This window comes from Mobula hypostoma, chromosome 3, assembly GCF_963921235.1.
Source record: "Mobula hypostoma chromosome 3, sMobHyp1.1, whole genome shotgun sequence".
Taxonomy (NCBI): domain Eukaryota; kingdom Metazoa; phylum Chordata; class Chondrichthyes; order Myliobatiformes; family Myliobatidae; genus Mobula; species Mobula hypostoma.
This window is the reverse complement of record NC_086099.1, coordinates 137,226,353-137,250,378: the sequence shown is the minus strand read 5'-3', so window position 1 is coordinate 137,250,378 and position 24,026 is coordinate 137,226,353. Positions and strand designations below refer to the sequence as shown.

The following is a 24,026-nucleotide window of genomic DNA, read 5'->3' as shown; positions in this document are numbered from 1 at the left end:
GAATGGCACAGTGTGGAAAGCCACACTCTTAGCCCTCAGGTCAAAGGGACTGCCGGTCTCCTGCTGACAGAAGGTCCTTCCCAAGGCACTCCACTCCATCCGCTCCCTGTTATGCACAGCCACCAATGCCACCCCTCATGAGCGGCTCTTTTCTTTTCCCAGAAAATCGACCACTGGAACCACCCTACCAACTTGGCTGACTTCCCCGGGGCCAGTGCTGCTCCGGAAACATGCGAGGAGCAATAAATACTCCCCGATAGTCGAGAGGGTTCACTTACTTCATGCGAACCCCCAGTATGCCTACGTGGTTTTACCTGATGGGTGGGAGGACACGGTCTCCATCCGCAACCTGGCGCCCGCAGGAGCTCCAGGCCCCTACCCTGAACACTCCATGGTGACTATTGACCCCGTACCCACCAATGTATGTACCTACGAGACACCGTGCACCCCAAATCCTATACAGACACCACACGACACTCCCATATCGGGCGCCACGCACACGCACGAGGGATTACCGATGCCTAACGTGCTGGCACCTGAAGTCAGGCCGGAGCCAGCACAACCGCCATCGCCGGTGCAATCACCGCCGGTGCTACGTAGATCACAGCGACGGACTCGACCGCCTGATAGACTTGACCTGTAAATATACTTCTTGTAAATATTGTCAGTCACTTCACCCAGCGGGACTCTTCTTAAAAAAAAAGGAGGGGTGAATGTGGAAAACCATGTATATATGGTGTAACTCGGTTACCTGTCTGGACACACCCCTCTGCTGACGGCCCCTGTGGCTCCTCCCACAGAGTCCTGTATAAAGGTGTTCGCCTTGCCCCTCCCCCTCAGTCCGGGGGCAGACACTCACTGTGGAGGTCGTATTGTACAGCGAATAAAAGCCTTTCAGTATTTTACCAAACCTCAGTCTTTTGGAGTAATTGAAGGTGCTTCACCCCTGTTTGTGTAATTCACTACCCTGTTACAAATAAATGCCATGAAATAACAGACATTATAACAGGAATTAAATTTATGAATCTTGACTAAAGGGTTAGTAAAGAATAACAAAAAGAAAAAGGGCCCATTGTAATTAAACAGTCAAATGTGCATAAGTTGGAGCTCATGTTGAACTTCTCTGTCAGTCACACGTTGGGCCCTCGGTTAACATGAAAGCATATTTCTGCGGGCATACTTAGCAAATCTACAAAATATTAACTGCGAGCAGGATCTGTAATCTGTAAGTATCAGAACTGTAAACTAAACAAACTGTGCGAATGCAGATAATAAATAAATAATGAGCATGAAATAACAAGATTAAAAAAGTCCTTAAATGAGTGCAGTTATCTTTTGTTCAAGAGCCTGATGGTTGAGGGGTAGTAACTGTTCTTGAACCTGGTGGTGTGAGCCCTGAAGCACCTGTACCTTTTACCTGATGGCAGCTGAAAGAAAACAGCATGGCCTGGGTGGTGACGATCTTTGATGGTGGATGCTGCTTTTCTATGGCAATGTTTCATGTAGATGTGCTCAATGGTTGGGAGGGTTTTACCTGTGATGTACTAAGCCAAATCTACTACCTTTTGTAGAATTTTCCAGTCAAAGCATTGGTGTTCCCATACCAAGCCATAATGCAGCCAGTCAGCACACTTACCACCACACACCTATAGAAGTTTGTCAAGATGTTTGATGACTTGCTCAATCTTCACAAACTCTTGAGGAAATAGAGCCACTGTTGTGCTTTCTTGGTAATTGTATTTATATAATGGGTCCAGGACAGGTTTCTTGAGATAGTGACACTCAGGAATTTAAAGTTACTGAACCTCCTCCGATGATTACTGGCTCGTGGACCTCTGGTTTCCCTCTCCTAAAGTCTACTGTCAGCCCCTTGGTCTTATTGACATTGAGTAAGAAGTTGTTGTTATTATACCACTCAGCCAAATTTTTAGTCTCCCTCCTGCATTCTGATTCATGACCAACTTTGATACAATCCACAATAGTGGTGTCATCAGCAAACTTGTACATGGTGTTGGAGCTATAGTTGGCCACACAGTCATAGATGCAAAGTGAGTACAGCAGTGTGGAGTATGTGAAATATGAATTTATACCAACATCAAACAAATAACGACAACCAATGTGTCTGTTGTGTGAAAAAGTCTTTTTTTCCAAATGAGGCAATGAAACCATCCAAACTCCTTAAACATTTGAAGAAAATACACTCTGATAAAGCAAACAAGAACTTGGCTTATTTTCAGTCAGTTTGTGCAAAACTTTCAGAAACTGACATACACTTCAGAACATGTTTGCCAGCACTTCACAACAAAGCAGTGATGGATTGCATGCTTCATACATAATTTCATTCCTCATTGCTAAATCTGCAAAGCCATATACAATTGGAGAAGGATTGATTCTGCCAGCAGTAAGAGAGGCTCCGAGCATGGATTTGCTTAAGACACCAGACCAAATCAATTCCACTCAGCAACAACTCTGTTCAAAGATGAATTGATGAAATGTTTGATAATGTGGAAGACATTGTGTAACATACTTAGAATAACAGAATTTGCTCTGCAGTTGGATGAATCAATTTTGCCAGGCAATGGATCTTTGCTTCTTAGTTACGTTCACTTCAAAAAAAGATGAAAGCATGGCTTGAGAGTTGTTATTTCCAAGGGGACTAGAAACAGATACTTTGGGATGCTGGGCAATTTTTCAAAGAGAAGGATATTCTGTTCACCAACATTCTTGCTTGCGCAACAGATTTGGCACTACCAAAGACAAGACACCACCGTGCGTAATGAATTTCTTTTAAAAAAAAGCATTACTTACCACTCACAGACAACATTTTGTTGCAGAAAAACCCAAGTAATCAGATACATAAATAATTAAATACCATTATCACAGCGGCGAACAAAATCATACCCCATGTGTTCCATTCTCAACCACTTCGAGAGCCTTGCATTGAGAATGATGAAGAGTTTGAAGGCTCACTGTTACACACAGAAGTCGGGTGACCCTTAAAAGGAAACAGCCCGAGACTATTATATGTGCTTTCTGAAACTGATAATCAGATTTAGCAGAGCACGGTTTCAGTGCAGTACCTCGAATTCTTTAAAAGCAACAAAACATTCTGCAAATTACTTAATGTAAGGATCTAAAACTCCTTCCGAGTGACATTCAGCCTGATGTTGAGAAGCTGATATCACTACTACAAGCCCATCCACCTCATTGAAAGAATAAAAGCAATGAAGTGGTGAATTGTTGGAGTACTAATGTACACTCTAAAATTGTTGATGAACATAGTTTCTACTGTAATTAAAAAATTTTATTTGTAGCTTTAAATAGATTTGAATATTTTTGCAATTGAATTTGCTGTTCTCGTTTTCTTTCACTGTACATCGTATTTCAAAATTGTTAATAGTTTTTATGTAATGGCCAGAAAGGGATAGGGGAGCACTGGGGATCAGGCGGGCGGTAATCCAAAATTATTTGGAAACCATTATTTTTAGCTGCTCTCTTCATTTTTATATGCCCTTGGAAACACTAACTTTTTAAAAATTATTTGCAAGCTTACTTTAATAGTCCATCTTTAACATCTTGATGATTTTAAATCTTTGCTGGCTTCCAATTCCAATCCTCTGATCTTTCCAAAATTTTTCCCAATGTTGTATATCTTTCATTTTTGTACAAAGCATTAATCCCTTTAGCCACAAAAGTTGTATCCTCACAGTACAGTCCTTCCTTCTCAATGAAATATACTTTTGCTGAGATTTGAAATATCTTCCTAAACATCTGTCACTGGTAACCCAGAGTTTCAATTGTTAATCCATTATTTTCCAAGCCAATTTCAATGTTAAAACATTTCAATTGCCTATATTAAAATTTTGGATAGTAGTTTCAAAGGCAATTTTTTCATCACTAACTTCATTTGAAATTGTACTGTGTGATGATCTCTCTTTCTGAGGACACAAATAATTAATCTGGTCAGGACCAGACCTAAAATAGCCTGTTCAACCTTTGGTTTCAATCTATTGTTCTGAAACACTACCATCGTTACATTCTGTGAAGTCATGCCTAGCAAGGATGGTGAACCTAGAGAAGGCATGGCCAGAATCGCACATGTAAAAATAAATTATGACACACAGCATGCAGTCCTAACCTTCAATTCTTTAAACCCCACCTAGAACAAAAAGATATAGAATGATTACCTTTACTACCAAAAGAAGCAGAAAATGATTCTTTACAACATGAGAGCAGAGAGTTTGTTTTACGGTGGCTTGGTGCCAGCTAGATGTTTGCAAGAACATAAAGACCATAGACACTGGAGCATAATTACACCATTCAGCCCATTGAGTCTGCTCTGCCATTCCCTCATGGCTAATCCTGGATCCCACACAACTCCATACATCTGCCTTCTCACCATATCTTTGATGCCCTGACCAATCAGGAAACTATCATCCTTTGAGATATGGGGCCCAGCACTGTTGACAATGCTCCAAATGCGGCCTGACTAGTGTCTTATAAAGCCTCAGCATTATCTCTGTTTTATGTTCTATTCCTCCTGAAATAAATGCCAACATTGCATTTGCCTTCTTTACCACATACTCAACCTGTAAATTAAACTTCTGGGACTCCTGCACAAGGACTCCCAAGTCCCCTTGCACCGCTCGTGTTTGTATTTACTCCTTTGAGAAAAGAGTCTACATTTTTGTAATACATTTCCCAACACTGTATTCCATCTGCCACTTCTTTGCCCATTCTTGCAAGTTGTCCAAGTCCTGCTGCAATCGCATTGCTTCCTCAGTATTACCTATCTTCATATCATCTGCAGGCTTTGCTACAAAGCCATCAATTCCATTATCTAAATCACTGACAAACAATGTGAAAAGCTGTGGTCCCATACTGACTCATGAGGAACACCTCTAGTCACTGGCAGCCAACCATTATTTTCCCACTCACTACCTCCAATCATATCAGCCATTCCTCTATCCTTGCCAGTATCTTTCCTATAACACCATGGGATTTTATCTTGTTAAGCAGCCTCATGTGTGACACCTTATCAAATGCATTCTAAAAATCCAAGTAATGACATCCACTGCCTCACCATTGTCCACTCTGCTTGTTACTTCCTCAAAGAACTCTAACAGATTTGTCAGGCAGGATTTCCCTTGACAGAAACCATGCTGTCTATGATTTATTTTATCATAACTCTCCAAATAACCCAAAACCTCATCCTTAATAATGGACTCCAACACTTTCCCAACCACTAAGGTTAGGCTAACTGGTTTATAATTTCCTTTCTTTTGCCTTACTCCATTCCTAAAAAGTGGAGTGACATTTGCAATCTTCCAGTCCTCCAGAACCCTATCAGAAACAGATGATTCTTGAAAAATCATAACCAATGCATCCGTTACCTCTTCAGCAACCTCTTTAAGAACTCTGGGCTTGAATTTATCTGGTCCAAGTGACTTATGCACCTTAAAACCTTGCAATTTGCCTAGGACTTTTAGCTTTGTAATAGCAATAGCACTTACTCCTGCTCCCTGACACTCACGGACCTCTGGCACACGGCTAGTGTCTTCAACAGTGAAGACAGATGCAAAGTCCTTATTAAGTTAGCTGCCAATTCTTTGTCTCCCATTAATACCTTACCAGCATCATTTTCCAGTGCTCCCTTTTACTCTTTCTATAACTGAAAAAAACTTTGTATTTATATTATTGGCTGGTCTTGTCACCACGTTCAGATATGGCCCAAGTGTGGAGTGAGAGACACTGAAGCGGGTCAATAGTTCACAAAACTTTAATGTGAAAAGTGTTAAAGGGAAAATGAAACAACAAACGCTGGGCCATACCGGGCCGTTAACTAAAACTCTCAAACCAGAAACGAAGCCTACACTGTGCGTGAAAAGAACATCTAATTATTAGATGAATACTGCTAGTCTTCAGTCTCAGTCGACTCAACAGTCCAATTTCACGGGCAAGGCCGATGCAAACAAAAGCGAAGAGTTGCTGTGCTCTGTCCAAGTCTCGACAGCACTACAACGACAAGTATGGAGTTAAATACTATCACGATTAAATAATAATTAGCTGACACGTGCAAATTCACAAGCGCAATTGCTGTATATACTGCCCTGCTCAATCCATAGTTGTGACAATTCTGCCTTCATATTTCATCTTTTCTCATCTTATGGCTTTTTAGTTGCCTTTTGTTGGATTTTTAAAAGCTTCCCAATCACCTTTGCTACCTTATATACCCTTTCCTGGGCTTTTATGCAGTCCTTAACTTCCTTTGTCAGCCACGGTTGCCTACCCCTGCCATTTGAGAACTTCTTCCTCTCTGGGACATATCTATCTTCACCTTGTGGAACTATTCCCAGAAACTTCAGCCATCTCTGCTCTGCCATCATCACTGCCAGTATCGTCCACCAATCCACCTGGGCAAGTTCCTCTCTCGTGCCTCTGTAATTCCCTTTATTCTATTGTGATACTGATATGTCTGACATGTTTCTCTCTATCAAATTGCAGAATGAATTCAATCATATTATGATCACTGCCTCCCAAGGGTTCCTTTACTGGATTATTACACAACACCCAATCTAAGATAGCCTTCCCAGAGTAGATTCAACCACATGCTGCTTTAAAAAGCCATCTCATGGACATTCAACAAGTTCTCTCTCTTGCTATCCAACACCAACAAAATTTTCTCAATCCCCTTGCATACTGAAGTCTCCCATTACAATTGTGAAATTCCCTTATTACATGCCCTTTTCCGCACCCTTTGCAATCTCAACCCCACATCTTGGTAATATTTGGAAGCATATATATGATAGCCATAATTTTTTTTACCCTTGCACTTTCTTAACTTTACCCACATAGTTTCAACATGCTCTGACCCTATGTCACCTCTTTCTAAAGATGCAACTTCATTTCTTACCAACAGAGCCACACCACCACTATGACAGTTTTAGTCTGAGTAAACCACAACATGAGGATGGCCAAAAATGTCAACTTTTGGCTGAACACTGATGCCAAATAGGTCTCAGTTCTAATTCTCCTATACCTAAGTGCTGCCTTCAACACAATTGGCCACAACATTCTCCTAGATCACCTTGAGAACTGGAGTGGCCTCACTGGTAGTACCCTAATTGGTTTTGCTCATATATCTTACAGAATCTCTTGGAGACAAATTTTCTAAGAGATATGATTTACATTTTGGTGTTACCCAGAGAAGCCGTCTTGGTTCCCCATTTTTCTTCTTATACAGGATCCCCTTAGGAGACATTAGCAAGAAATAAAAACTTGATTTGCACCGTAATGCAGATGAAACACAATTGTACAACTTGGTTAAGCCTGATGATGCTAACACCCTCTCTTCTGACTTCTGGTACAGCTGCAATAAACAACTGGGTGAGAGAAATTTCTTCAGACTAAATGAAGATAAACTGAAATACTTTTAGTTGGTCCCAAAGCCAAAAGATTCTTGATAAACTTGGGAATTAGTAACCCTTGCAAGCTTGGGTGTTACTCTTGATTTAAGATTGGAATTTTAAATCCCATTTAAAGAAAGTAATCAGAGCAGCATCTTTTAACTAACATAACTTTGTCTTTTACTTTCATGTTTGCAGTTTATCCCATTGTAAAGCATTTTGAAATACATCATTTGTATGAAATTGCTCTATAAATAAGATACAATTATTCTTTTTCTTTCTGTCTATCTTCCCTTAATAAAAAATCGAGTATTCATTTCCCAGCTTTGTAACGCAACTCTAAAATGCCTATCAGATCATTCTCAGTACTTCTTATTTGTGCAATTAACTCATTTGTCTTGTTGCACATGGTGCATGCAGTCAGATAAACAGAAGTTAATCTTGTATGTTCTACCTCATCACAATATACTAGTTATCAACACCCTGTCAATGTCTCACAGTACTGTCATTTCTTTTCTCCACACCTCCACTCAGTTTAAATAACTGAGTGAAAGTTTAATAATTATGTGTACCCTTAACATTCTCTAACACCTTCACATCCTCAGATTGTCACAAATTGTTCCACAGTCAACTAATTAATACAGTCACTCTTATAATGCAGTTAAATTATTAAAATAGATTCTTCATAGCTGCTCTTGCATTGCAGACAAAACCATGGCAAAAGGGGCAGAGATCTCATTTGTATTTGTAAATTCCAGTTCAGAATACTGAGCATATAATAGACTAAGACTGGTAACATTTTTCCTTCATCTCCTCTCATATTTATTGCTAAAGTGTAGATTTTCATTTATACTTAATATATTGTATAATATGGCTTTGATAGATTGGTGCACCAGACACTGCTGATTAATTGAGAGTTAGTACCTTCAAGAAAGGATGTCCTTTTGATACCGCTATCTCATTTGCTGACACAAGCAGCAATTCAGAACTGTACCACAATAGCACTGAGTTTGGGACATTGCACCTTGGAGAAATAGCATGCAGTGGAATCATGCAAATCAAATAGAGAGTGGAGAACTCTAGATTCAACAGTAGCAAAGGCAGGGTGCTGGATATGTGCTGGATATGTGCTGGATATGTGGGTGAGTTTGAATAATACAAACAAACATTGCAAGTAATGGCAAGCAATATGACTGAAAAAGGATCTCATGCTTTCCCAGCAGATATGAATCTCTTCTCAGGCTTCCAGCTGTGTTCAGGTATCGAATCTAACCAACATTTCAATGACAAACTCTGCCATCTTCAACAGGGATGTCTAGTCCGGTGGTATTTATACCCCTATATGCCATCCCTCCTGATTGGTTAGTCCTCATCCAATCAGGTTTCCGCTCTACCACCCTGTTTACACTCGAATTCCAGTTCTCAACTTAAGAGTGAGACCATCAACTTTGTTAAAATTCTTTTCCTCTAGCTTTATTTCAATGGTTTCCTTCACCAGGCATTCCCAAACCCATTTGTGCCATCGAAGTCAATCCTGTGGCCACTGCAAGTGCAATGTTCTGCTACTGCCGATTTCTCTAAGTAACCAAAATGGATACACCCCTGTGCTTCTTGATGCCGGTTTCCATGCCTCCCAATGTAGAGCGGTTCCTTCTACGTTGCTTAACCATGCAAAAACTATTTCAGACACAGAGAGTCTCCACAAAGAAATAAGGTTATTTTGCACATCGTTCCTACAGAATGGCTACAAGGTGAAAGAAATCAATCAGGCCCTTAAAAGGGCTGACAGAAAAACCAAGAAACCTAACAACGAGGAAGAACCTGTTGCTACTGCCTGTCTTCTCTATATTTCCGTGGTTTCTGGAAGGATCACCAGAATCCTGAAGAAATACAGGATTAACATCATCCACAAACCCATAAGGAAGCTAAAAATTGCAGCTTATGCGGGTCAAAGATAACCTGGGCCTCAGGACAGTTGGCGTTTACAGGATTACCTGTGAATGCAGAGCAGCATACAGTATATAGGCCAGACAGAGCAAATGATGAAAACATATATCATGGAGCACAGGAGGTGTATCCATTTTGATTACCCAAGAAATCAGCGGTAGCAGAACATTGTATTTGCAATGGCCATAGGATTGCCTTTGATGGTACAAGACTACTGTGCCACACCAGTGGTCTTTGGGGCCACCTGATGAAGGAAGCCATTGAAGTAAAACTAGAGGAAAAGAATTTTAACAAAGACCATGGTCTCATTTTAAGTAAGAACTGGAATTCGATTGTAAGCAAGGTGGGACAGCAGAAAACCTGATTGGATATGGACTAATCAATCAGGAGGGACAAGTGAAGAGGGTATATACACCAACAGGCTAAACATGCCCAGGCATCATCCCTGACGAAGGTGGCAGAGTTTGTCATTGAAACATTGGGCTAGAATCGATAGCTGTACCCCGCTGGAAGCCCAAGAAGAGTTCATGATTGAAGTCGTGGGTGAGAGCACAAAATGAGAAACTGGGGAGGTATGTGAGAAGAACACAATATTGTTATTATTGATAAGACTAAAACCAAAGAAGAATGGGTAAATTTGCAGCACCATGATAGGAGGACGTGTTTTAAACCCGAAAGGTGCATTTTACTTTCGCACTGTCAAAGACTTCCTAGTATACAAGTTTAGCACACACAGCAAGAGAAAACCTTTGATGAATACACGATCTCCCTAAAGAAACTGGCAAAAAGGTGTAATTTCCAGACCGTTTAGATCGGGTATTGCAGGACTGCTTGGTATACTAACAGACTGATGAGAAAACTTAAACACAACTATTTGACACATTTGAGGAAACAAGTAGAATAATTGCCAGTCTAAAGGCAATTCTGCAGTGCAACAGGAAATATGCCAACAGAAGTGACATGGAAGGCACTGTCTTTTTCATGTAGAATACACATATACAGCTTAAGTTCTTTCAGGGGAAACATGATGGCTACACGAATGCACAATACTGAATAGCTGTAGGTCATTTAATTGCTTCTTATTGACGTTATGGGAACCACCTAACCTCAGTAGGCCTGTTCAAAAGTGCAAGCACAGACCAGGCAGTTTGATTCTAGTTGTGAGGAGGATTAATGGAATAATCGTCACAGAAGCTATGAACAGATACTTGGAGAATTCAAATTAACATAGCAGAGTTAACACACAGTTGTTAAAGGAAAAGTAGGCTCAATGAAACTCATAGGATGACATAAAAAGGTGAAGAACATACACTCCAAATCATCTGAATGACTTTGAGATATTTGAGTAAGTCCTACACATGAGATTTGCTACTATCGAAGTAGTGGTCAAGACAAAAAGCAGAAAGTAATGGTAAATACAGTGGACTCTAGTTAATTGGGAGATACTGAGACAGTACATTTTGGCTCAAACAGCTGACCCAAGTAGCCAAAGTTTCATGGAAATAGTTAAAAAGATATAAAAAGACAAATGGAATAACAAATTACGTAGTTAAATGAAATACAGAACAAGTTATCACACTACCAACACTATTGCAGGTACTATAAAACTGTATTGGCTCCTAACACTTATTGGTAAACAAATTCATCTGTGTCACAGTCTTTTCTACTGTAAATGAACAAAATCAGCGCAAAGATCTAGGGCAGATAGACTGCCTTCATACAATGCTATCAATGACTGCATCCTTCAAATCTTCCTTTTTTTTGTGACATTCAAAATACCTTCAAATTTTTTGTTATTTCTAACTTGAAGTGAAATTTTTCATTTTTACTCCCAGCCATTTCTGGCATCTCAAAGCCTGAATGCTTTAAAACACAGTTGTGAATTATCAGTGACAAAAAAAAATTGCCACTCTTTGAACACAAACACCCGCAACTGATGCTGTTTAACAGATGTTCACTTGAAGCAGTGCTGTGTCTAAATGCCTTGAAAGTGCACCCAAATTTTGCTAGTTAAAAACTGTTCAGCAACTGTATCGTACCCCAATTAAATGGCATAATGTCCCAAATAAACAAAGGGAATCCCTGCTGTTTTCTCAATTTAGTTTTTGCTCTTCAAGAGTTAAGTGTCTGCCCTGATTAACCGCTGGCCCAGTTAATTGGAATCAACTATATTTGTTTTTCAGATCAAAGGATAGTAGACAGTAGGTTCATTAGGAATCAGTTCTGGTACAATTTGACATGACTTATATTAATGGTTTAAAAATAGGTACTCAGTAGAATTTCCAAGATTGTAGATGATAGAATACTTGGAAGGATGATTATCAATGAGGGCAGCAATAGATTGTGAAGAAATACACAGTATTTTGTCAGAAAGACTAAGAAATTACATTGATTAAATGACAGTTCTGATCGATGCAGAAATGTACAAATCTTTAAAAAACAATCAAAGAGCATGTTATAAAATGCAGAGAACCGCAAGTTTCATAAATGTTGCTTAGAATATGAATGCAGACATGTCATGCTGAAAATGAACAAAACGCTAATTTATTGATCCTGTTCTTGTTACCGATCTCTTGGAAAGATAGGAAGTTTCCAATTAAGATTCTTAGAATGGAGGAGGAGGTGTTCTGGGGATGAGGAACACAAGAACACAAGAACCAGGAGCAGGAGTAGGCCAACCGGCCTATCGAGGGTCTGCTCCGCTATTCAATAACATCATGGCTGATCTGGCCATGAACTCATCTCCACTTATCTGCCTTTTCACCATAACCGTTAATTCCCCTACTATGCAAAAATATATCCAACTAGATCTTAAATTTATTTACTGAGATAGCCTCCACTGCTTCATTGGGCAAAGAATTCCATAGATTCACTACTTTCTAGGAAAAGCAGTTCCTCCTCATCTCCGTCCTAAATCTACTCCCCCGAATCTTGAAGCTATGTCCCCTAGTTCTAGTCTCATCTACCAGTGGAAACAACTTTCCTGCCTCTATCTTTTGACACGTACCCCGTAACGGGTTAAAAGAACCAGCGGAAACGGAACACAGCTGGAGTCTGTTTTGCTGTTAACTAACACTACTTTATTAGTAACTACATAATACAGTAATATAAAACTAGGTAAGTTGAACAGGTTAGCAGAATTCATGCATATATAGGTGTGGAAATATAAAACCCAAACTTCTTCAAGCTTAGGTGGTAATTGATACAGTCTTACGATGGTAGGTGAGAAAAGTTCAGTTCAGATGCACAGGTTAATTAATGCAAGATGTTTGTAATCCAAAGGCGAATGTGGTGAGAAGGCAATTACATCGATATTCCACAGATTCCATGACAGTAGTACAAAATAACAGTAGTAGTAGGTTTTATCTCTGAAGTTGTTCCACTCCACACATGAAATATCACCGACAGTGGTCTTCAATGAATATCCTTTCAACACAAGTGGTACCACACCCGAATTCAGCTACGGGACATCTCAAAGTGGTGGCCACAGGATACTCCAACAGAATCCACATATGGATTATCACCAACAGTAGCTTATCACAAAAGGGACCCTCTCTAAGGGAACCACCACCCAGGCAAGAGTCGACACACTGGTAGATTCCACAAGGTTACCCCAAAGACACAACATGATAGCCACTTAACCAGTTCCACGACATATGAAATAACTGCAACAGTGATTCGCCACTGGTGTGTCTTTCTTCAGTGAACTAGCACACCCAAGCAAAGAGTAAATACACATGTGGTATTCATAAAGGTTTTCCTCTCACCAGAGAACTCACTCCTGTGGATTAACTAAGTCACAATCACACTTTCGTAGTCGAATGGAAACAAACTCACCCTCACGGGCTACTTAGAGAGAGAGCCCAAACAGTGATCTCTTTGTCACTAGGTTCCTTCTGTTTTAAACGTATCTCTCCTCTTTTCTCTTCCTGCAAACTTGTTTTAGTTGCAGAAAACTTGTGAGAGTCATTTATCAATACTCAGGATCGATCTCAACTCACCCCTTTTGGGCTACTGAAAGTTTAAACCAGCAACCGACTCACTGGTGTCTTCCATTGACCGAATCCATCTTGACTCTAATTGTGTGTGTCTGCGTGTCCTTGTATACTCAAAACAAGCTGCAGAGAAACCATAACATCGATTGTCCATCAAATAACTCCACCCCTCTGTCTCTCTCTCTCTCTCTCTCTCTCTCTCTCTCTCTCTGGAGCAGCTCAAACAGTGTCCAAAAGTTAGTCTCATACTCCCGATGTTTTATAGTGACAGTCCACAGAAAATATAAACCCTAGGGGTACATAACACTTTTATATCCCTTTCATAATTTTATTTGTTTCTATAAGATCTCCTCTCATTCTTCTGAACTCCAGCGAGTACAGTCCCAGGCAACTCATTCTCTCCTTGCAGTCTAACTTCTCATCTCTTGAATCAACCTGGTGAACTTCCTCTGCACTACCTCCAAAGCCAGTATATCCTTCTTCAAATAAGGAGACCAGAACTGCACACAGTACTCCAAGTGCGGCCTCACCAGTACCCTGTACAGTTGCAGCATAACCTCCTGCTCTTAAATTCAATCCCTCTAGCAATGAAGGCCAACATTCCATTTGCCCTCTTGATAGCCTGCTGCATCTGCAAACCAACCTTTAGCGATTCATGCACAAGCACTCCCAAGTCCCTTTGCACAGCAGCATGCTGCATTTTTTTTTACCATTTAAATAATAATCTGCTTCCATAGTGGATGACCTCACATTTACCAACATTGTACTCCATCTGTCAGACCCTTGCCCACTCACTTAACCTATCTAGATCTCTCTGTAGGCTCTCTGTATCTTCTGCAAAATTTGCTTTTCCACTCAATTTAGTATCATCAGCAAACTTAGATACACTACACTTGGTTCCCCTCTTCCAGATCGTTAATGTATATTGTGAACAGTTGTGGGCCCAACACCGACCCTTCCAGCACACCACTCACTACTGATAGCCAACATGAGTAACACCCATGTATCCTAACTCTCTGCTTTAACCAATCCTCTATCCATGCTAATACATCACTCCCAACTCTAAACAGCCTTATCTTAGGGATAAGTCTTTTATGTGGCACCTTATCGAACTTCTGGAAATCCAAGTAAATAATGTCCATCTGTCCCCCTCTATCCACAGCACTCATTATATCCTCAAAGAATGTCTGTCAAACAGGACCTGCATTGCTGAATCCATTCTGTGTAAATCATCACCAAAGCCTCTACTATATCTTCTGCCATTTCTTTTAGTACCCTGGGATGCATTCCATCAGGACCAGGGGACTTATCTATCTTTAGGCCCTCAAGTTTGCTCAGCACTGCCTCAGCTATAAGCTTAAAATGAAAAAGCTGGGGTTGTTGTCCTGGGATGAAACTGGTTTGAGAGGAGATTTGAAAGACCATAAGACATAGGAGCAGAATTAGATCATTTGGCCTATTGAGTCTGCTCTGCCATCCAATTAAGGCCGATTTATTTTTCAACCCCATCTTCTTGCCTTCTCCCCATAACCTCTGACAAAATCACTAATCAAGAAACTATCAAGGCTTAATGATCAGGCTTCCACAGATTCACCACCCTCTGTCTAAGAAATTTATCATCTTCTCAACTATAAAAGGACATCCTTTTATTTCTGAGGCTGGTCCCAGACTCTCCCAACAAGGACACAAGCTTTCTATACCCACTCTATCCAGGTCTTTCAATTGTTAATAAATTACAATGAGATTTCACCCCCCCCCCCCACCCACCCTTATCCTTCTAAATTCCAGTAAGTACAGGTTGAGCCAACAAACTTTCCTCTTCTGTTAACCCAGGGTCATTCTACTAAACCTACTTGTACCCTCTCCAATGCCAGCACATCCTTTCTTAAATATGGGACCCTAAACTGCTCACAATATTCCAAATGTGGTCTTAACAAAACCATAGAAAGCCTCAGCATTATACCCTTGCTTTCATATTGTAGTCCTCCGTGAAATGAATGCTAACGTTCCATTTGCCTTCCTCACTATCAACTCAAACTGCAAGTTAGCATTTAGGGAATCCTGTAATAGGACTCCCAAAACCCTTTGCACCCCCGATCTCTGAAATTGTACCCTGTTTAAAAATCTATGCCTTTATTCCTTCTACCAAAGTGCATGACCATACATTTCCCTACACTGTATCCCATCCTGCCACTGAGTTGTCTATCCTCCCAACCTGTCCAAGTTGGAATGGGACATTTCGCTGAACACCTATGCTCTGTCCGCTAGAGAAAGCAAGATCCCCCAGTGGCCACACATTTTAATTCCACATCCCATTCCTATTCTGATATGTCTATCCACGGCCTCCTCTACTGTAAAGAGCCACACTCAGGTTGGAGGAACAACACCTTATATTCCGTCTCGGGAGCCTCCAACCTAATGGCATGAACATTGACTTCTCAAACTTCCATTAATGCCCCACCTCCCCCTCGTACCCCATCAGTTATTTATTTATATACACACATTCTTTTTTCTCTCTCTCCTTTTTCTCCCTCTGTCCTTCTCACTATACCCCCTGCCCATCCTCTGGGCTTCTTCTCCTCCTCCCCCTTTTCTTTCTTCCTAGGCCCTTTTCTTTCTTCCTGTCCCATGATCCTCTCATATCCCTTTTGCCAATCAACTGTCCAGCTCCTGGCTCCATCCCTCCCCCTCCTGTCTTCCCCTACCATTTTGGATCTCCCCCTCCCCCTCCCACTTTCAAATCTCTTACTAGCTCTTCTTTCAGTTAGTCCTGACGAAGGGTCTCGGCCCGAAACGTCGACTCTACCTCTTCCTATAGATGCTGCCTGGCCTGCTGCGTTCACCAGAAACTTTTATGTGTGTTGCTTGAAATTCCAGCATCTGCAGATTTCCTCATGTTTACAACCTTCAGGACTCTTGATCTTTGTGACAGAGATCTGTGTCTATTCCCCTGACTAAACTGTTCTCAAGCTAAACGATATTTCTCTTCCCCCTCCTCTTGAATGATTCCCTGAACCACAGCACTATGGTTAGGTTGTTCAATTTTCCTACAGCATGCACAGAGAACAAGAATCTTAGGGTTGATAGACAAGCTCAAGGTTAAGAGTTATGGGAAGAAGGCAGGAGAATGGGATTGAGGAAAAGAAAAAATCAGCCATGATTGAATGGCAGAGCAGACTCACTGGGCCAAATGGTTTAATTCTTCTTCTATTTCTTATGTTTTAAGGTGAATTTAATTATGAGCCATTGGATTCTAAAACACTTCCATTAGCATTTTAAAAGAGGGGTATTGATATTGACTGGAGGTAATGACATATTTATTTTTATAAATAATTTGTCTAAATAGAGAGAGAAATATAATCATGTTTATAAACATATAGTTGCCAAGAAATTGATCAATAGTTGATAAATTAAACACACTAGGTTGTAGGATGTAGTGTCATCTCTCTCCAATATTTATTCAAATGACTTCAATGGAATGATTTATAGAGGTGGAGTGCACTTCAGTTACTGCAAAGGAAAGTCCAAAGACAAATGTTGACATGTTATTAGAATTCCAAATAACCATTCCCTTTACTCTTTCCTTGCATGACCCAAACTCTTGAATAAAGTTAACTTGAATTTAGCGAGGTTCAGTCATCATTCAGGTTTTGAAGCACTGGTTTCTCAACATCAGATGTTTTTAATTGAGTGGACTTGAAGGTTTAGAAGGGAAATCACCAACTGATATTAAAAACCAAAGGCAATGAAAGAACATTCATATTGTCTTTATGGTACCTCTATCTACTTTTGTGAATCGAGATTACTTCAATGAAGCCACAACAATTCTAAATAAGGTATGGTCAATAATGTTAACAATTAAGAATAAATGCAAACTGGGGCAGATGTATACAGATAAAGTTCTTTATCTCTCACATTCATTTCAAAATATCTGTCAGTTTACAGTCAAGGACCAAAAAAAATGTCATGACCACTACTGATTTACAAATTCTTTCTGAATAAATGAACCAGTGTCAATTATCCATTTGGGCTTACATTTGATACTAGAACCAGAAAGAATAGTTTCATCTATGTCTCCAAAGTGGCCAAAAGAATCATTCAAAGGTTCAAACGTTTATCTTATACAACTCTGAAATTCTTCCTCGGGCTACTTTGAATACATGGATACTATTCTTTCTGGTACTGATATCAATTGTATTAAATTAAAACAAAAATACTTGTTAAAATGGGTGAACAAACAATCCAATCTATCTCACAATCTGCAGATTCAAATAAACATCCATTCATTCCATGTAATAAATGGAACTGATAAATATGAACTACCTGCTCAGGGTTGTATTTTACAAGCACACCAGCACCATGGAATTCTTCGAGAACATCATTAAGCTTCTTTGTAGAGTCTTAAAAGAAAAGAAAATATTTTAGATAGTAAGAGCTTTTTCCTAGGAAAAAAATCAGATGAATTTGTCACTGGTCAGCAATGATGGATTTTCGTCATACTTTATGTCCTAACATCCTAGGGTAATCGAACAATACAATCAGAAAGCCAGTTGCACAAACAAAAATAAAACTGCACTGAACAACATCAGCCTATTGATTTACATCAGCATGAGAAATACATCATAAATACACATAGTAAGATTCAAAATGTAAGAAAGTGGGCCAACAAATATTCCTTTGATACCTGCTGTTATGATATGATAGATATATTTACAGCTCTATTTTAAAGAAGTTCTCCTCATGGTCAAGCAAATACATTTTGAACTTGGTTCTCTTCTTTGAAACTAAACAATATATTTTATCATCCGCATCGGCATCCAGATTTGTCGACCACACAAAGCATGCCAAAAGTACCATTTGGAAAGAGTAATAGCAAATGATATAGGGATATGGGGATTTGTTAACAGATGTGATTAATTGCAGTGTCTGGACGTAGAGTACACAGGGCTGAATGAATGGTGGTCTGGATGTTTTCTGGTGTGTTAAGGAAGAAGTTCCGAGGAAACTCATAGGTTCTCTTGTTTTGGATGTCCACCTGAACAAAATATTTGCAAAGGAATTCCCAGAATACAAGTGGCCTATGACAAATGGTAAATGGCATTGTTTTCTCCCAAAAGAGGCAATGTACCATTTCTGTTAAGACTACATAGAAAGGGCATCAATAAAGTGAGTAGAATTTCCGTTCTGAAAGTTTCCAAAGAAATATTTCCAGTCTCACATCATTCAAAATTTACCTTAATAGTGTAATATATTAGAAATTATGGCAAAGAAGACAGCTCCAGTTATAAGTAGATTGGGCTTATTGGATTACTAAAATCATTTACATTCTCACTGGGAATAAAAAAAAATTTTATTTCAACACGTACAGTATACTTCGAAGTTAAAAGACCATAGATACAAAGAGCTAATTTAGCATCTCTCTACAGATGCAGACTGATGTGGATACACATTCTCAGGTTTTGTATTCATCAGAACTACAGTACGTATGAATTTCTATGAACATTTACACAACAGTGAACATTGAGGGCAATATCTATACAAGACAAGAACTTCAATTAGATGTTTGCACAGCATTTCAACCATCACCACTGTTGGGAAAACACGTTTTCCTCAAGTCTAAGCTGGTTTAAATTCACAGTAATAGTTGATACTAAGTGTAGATATAAATCTTCCCATTAATTTACAATTATTTGTGCCCTGAGCCAAACATACCAATTGTAAACACCTTTTAACATTTTATTTTCTTCTTCATCAGAGGCCAATGATTGTTTTTTTCCCAAAAAATCAATTTGACTGATGAAATTATATCACTCATAAACTAAATACAATAATAGTTTTCAGTCAATGCTTATATGACTAAATTTTACACTAAAAAAAGTTTGGATTCATCAAACCATAATGTTAACTGAGAAAAAATTCGTCAGCCCCATGCACTACCCTGTGATAAAGCTGCATAAGACAGCATTTCAGCTGATCTTCCTGAAAGTAGAGATGCATAACTGGAATTGCTGAAACCTGGAAAAGAAACATCATCACTATTCAGATGACTATCCAGAGAACGGGGTGGAAGAGTTAGACATCCAAAGTGAGTAACAGGGCTATTAGTGACCTCCCAGAAAATTCAGATGGCTTTACCTCAAGAACAGAAGTGTGTTCGACTGTTTCTGCCAAGCTGACCCCTTTAACGTCTACTGTAATGGGGATTCCCGTGGATATAACAAATGATGTATGGCAGTAAATAATGCGCAAACAAGCATGCTTTCCTCTGCCTGACCTACTCCTATGTTTTTCGAGTATACATGCAGTCGTGCATGAGAAGAGCAGCGTCAAGGAAATATGTACAATTATTATCAGCACTGCAGCTCAAATGACAACAGACTGAGAATCCAAACTGTCTTCTAGAGAATCAAATAACAAGTAACAGAGGAAAGCAGAATGTATGTAGATCGCTATGAACTTATTAACTGGGAGCAGACAGGATGGGCATAATACACATAATACATATTACAATTTGCATCTCTTATACAGAACTGTGCAAAAGTCTTCAGCATATCCTCTAAATATAGCTAGGGTGTCTAAGACTTTTGCAGAGTACTGTGGTAATGTTATATATTGCAGAGTACTGCCCCCACAAAAAAAGTACAAATTTCATGACATATGTGAGTGATGATAAACCTGCTTCTGATATGGGTCTCTATTGTGGACTGAGAGTGGGAAGGAGACAGGGAGGGTGGAATCGTGGTTGGGAAAAGGGGAAGGGAAAGGGGAGGAGGACAGAAGCACCAGACAAACATTCTGTAAAGATCAATAAATCAGTATTTTGGAATAAATTACCTTGCCTGTTGTTTCAGGGCTGGCTGTGTTTGCACCTGTGCCACCCCCTGCCAGCTGTCCCATACCCCACCCGCTCTACCCTCACCATTCCTAATATCCTTTGCTCCTACCAGATTTACAATCTCACTCTCTGCTCCTAGTTGGCTAATACATTATTGTGCAAAGGCCTAAGGCACCCTAGACAGACTTTTGTACAGTATTGTATTATACCTCATTCACCTAAGATGCTGCATTTTCTGTTATTTGCATTTATTCTTCTGAACACTAGATGGGGCAATGAACAAGCAACTACTTTCGAAAAAAGTGACAGAAATATCTCCAATTCAAGATAAGAGGTTCATTTGTCACTGATAACAGGCCTTCTGGTGTTTCTCCTCTTATATAGAAATGATAAACACCAACTTGCTTCTTTCAATAACTCCGGATATTTGTAACTCATTTGGGAGTGCAAAGTTACATGCTTCTAAGTTGCATATGTTAAACAACTTCCAATCATTTTTGTTTTCGATAAAAAAATAAATATTAGTTGGAGAATTACATGTGGGACAAACAATTGGTAGACTGAAATGGGGGTTCTCCCAATTCCCACAGTAACATCAATGGAAGATCCATGGAAATAAACTAAATGGAATAAAGGGTTTCTGAACCATGAACAGCATAGAAAAGAGTAGCAGCATTTCTAGATGTCTGTGCTTTATTCACTTCAGTAGTACAAAGCTGCTTCCTGAAAATAAAAATGCTTAATTAAACTTATTGCTTTTAAAAACAAAATTCTTCTTTCCAAGTTAGTGTGTGATCTCTGTCTCAGAGGCCAATGTTAGGCTGACTTTAAAGAGGGTGAACCCTCGAAAGGTGGAAGGTCCCAATGGAGTACCTGGTAAGGCTCTGAAAACCTGTGCCAACCAGATAGTGGGAGTATTCAAGGACATTTGCAACCTCTCACTGCTACAGGCAGAATTTCCCACTTGCTTCAAAAAGGCAACAATTATACCAGTGCCTAAGGAGAATAATGTGGGCTGCCTTAATGACAATCACCCGGTAGCACTCACATCCACAGTGATGAAATGCTTTGAGAGGTTGGTCATGACTAGACTGAACTCCTGCCTCAGCAAGGACCTGGACCCATTGCAATTTGCCTGTCGCCACAATAGGTCAATGGCAGACACAATCTCAATGGCTCTTCACACAGCTTGAGACCACCTAGACAACACAAACACCTATGTCAGGATGCTGTTCATTGACTATGGCTCAGCATTTAATACCATAATTCCCACAATCCTGAGCCTCTCTACCTCCTTCTGCAATTGGATCCTCGACTTCCTAACCGGAAGACCACAATCTGTGCAGATTGGTGATAACATAGCCTCCTTGCTGACGATCAACACTGGTGCACCTCAGGGGTGTGTGCTTAGCCCTCTGCTCTACTGTCTATTTACACAGGTCTGTGTGGCTAGGCATAGCTCAAATACCATCTATAAATTTGCTAACGATACAACCATTGTTGGTAGAATCTCAGGTTGTGATGAAAGGGTGTACAGGAGTGAGATATGCCAACTAGTGGAGTGGTGCCACACCAACAACCTTGCACTCAACATCAGAAGAAGACAGAGCTGATTGTGAACTTCAGGAAGGGTAAGATGAAGGAACACATACCAATCCTCATAGTGGGATCAGAAGTAGAGTGAGTGAGCAGCTTCAAGTTCTTGGCTGTCAAGATCTCTGAGGATCTATCCTGATCCCAATATATTGATCTAGTTATAAAGAAGGCAAGACAGCAGCTATACTTTATTATGAGTTTGAAGAGATTTGGTATGTCAACAAATACACTTAAAATCTTCTATAGTTGTACCATGGAGAGCATTCTGACAGTCTGCATCACTGTCTGTTATGGGGGAGCTACTGCACCGGACCGAAAGAAGCTGCAGAGGTTATAAATCTTGCCAGCTCCATCTTGGGCACTAGCCTACAAAGTACCCAGGACATCTTCAGGGAGTGGTGTCTCAGAAAGGCAGCGTCCATTATTAAGGGCCTCCAGCACCCAGGCCATGCCCTTTTCTCACTGTTTCCATCAGGTGGAGGTACAGGAGCCTGAAGGCACACACTCAGCAATTCAGCAACAGCTTCTTCCCCTCTGCCATCCGATTCCTAAATGAACATTGAATCTTTAGACACTACCTCACTTTTTTTAAATATACAGTATTTCAGTTTTTGCACATTTTTTATCTATTAAATATAAATAATTGATTTACTTGTTTATTTTTTTACTATTATTATATTATTTATTATTTTTTCTCTCTGCTAGATTATGTATTGCATTGAACTGCTGCTGCTAAGTTAACAAATTTCACATCACATGCCGGTGATAGTAAACCTGATTCTGATTCTGTTATCAAAAAAAAACATCAGCAGTTATTATCACAGCAGCATGAAATCCAAGAGTATGAGCAATTAAATAATTAATATTGTTGGAATGGCACAATTCTTGCAACAGTCAAGCTATCAGTAATAAATAATACTAAGGTACCCTGACTACTTTTTTATTAGATATTCATTGCAATTTAACATCCAATCACAGCCACATTCTTTAATGCTCAACTAGAACAGTTGATGGCTCTAAGTTTGTACTCAACAGCATTCAGAAGGAAGCGGGGGGCTGTTTAGGATCTCATTGAAACTTACTGAACACTGAAAGGCCGGGACAGAGAGGAAGCGAAGAGAATATCAGATTCAGAATGAGTATCAGAATCAGGTTTATTATCACTGGCATGTGTCATGAAATCTGTTAACTTTTCCATTAGATGATGAATCAAGCATCTGAGAATAATCCCTTTAGAACTGAGATGTGAAGGAATTTCTTCAGCCAGAGGCTGGTAAATCTGTCGAAATCATTGTCATGGAGGCCTCTAGGGGCCAAGTCATTCGGTGTAATTAAGGCAGAGATTGATAGGTTCTTGATGGGTAAGATGGGAGAATGGAATTGAAAGAAAAAACAAGTCCATAATTGAATGATGAACAGACTCAATGGGCCGAATGGCCTAATTCTGCTCCAAAACATTTTGGTCTTAAGGATATCAATGTTTACAATCCTGTTGAAAAGATATCCATGCAGATCAATTTTACAGTGTTCTACTGATTCAAGTGCACCAAATAGTAGCAGAAAGTACACATTTGAAACATTCCTGGAGGGAGCTTTGTGTAGAAAATTGAAATTTCTGCTCACAATTCCATTTCGAATGCTCACTGGCAAAAAGCTTTAAAGTTCTTATTAGGCGTAAGTTATTGAATGCACTTTTATAATATTTTAAGTACCTAATAAAGAAAGTCAAGATTTACAATGTGCTAAAATATAAATATCAAAACAATGCTTTCTGATGTTGCTAGAAAAGAATATCATATCACAACGCTGTGTCAATTGCATAGATTTTAAGTTGGCATTAGAACAGGTTTCATAACATCCTTTTGTTAGTATATTAATTAGAACATTAACAAAGAATGTGGATATATTTCAAGCTTTTTTTTCCAAACAATAGCTGCTTTGGTATCTAGGGAGGTACCGTCTGGTTTTGCTTCATTGATGAAGGATATAGCAGCAGAAAGAGCTATTAATCATCATTACTTTAGTCTTAAAGCCAAATACCATAGCTTTCTCAGGCTGAGAAAGCATTTAACCCATTAAAAAAATACTTCCATCTTTTGTGTAAAAGGCAATAATTTTGCATTTCTCCTATAATCAGCTTCCATCAGTCTAGAATTTAAATGTAAGTAATAGAATTAAACACCCATAGCATTATTAAAGTGCAAGTAACTTGTAGAGAGAAAGAGATGCAGTTGTCACACATAGCTT

The 24,026-nt window shown here is 39.5% G+C and overlaps 1 protein-coding gene across 2 annotated transcripts in view; it reads right to left on the bottom strand.

Annotated features, from left to right (window-relative positions):
• dgkb (diacylglycerol kinase, beta) overlaps window positions 1-24,026 on the bottom strand; it is an 828,029-nt gene that overhangs the window by 640,793 nt on the left and 163,210 nt on the right. For both annotated transcript variants that reach the window (XM_063043772.1, XM_063043771.1), the window contains exon 3: window positions 17,672-17,748. In XM_063043772.1, coding sequence (XP_062899842.1) covers window positions 17,672-17,748 — 77 coding nt within the window. The remainder of the gene's footprint in view (window positions 1-17,671; window positions 17,749-24,026) is intronic.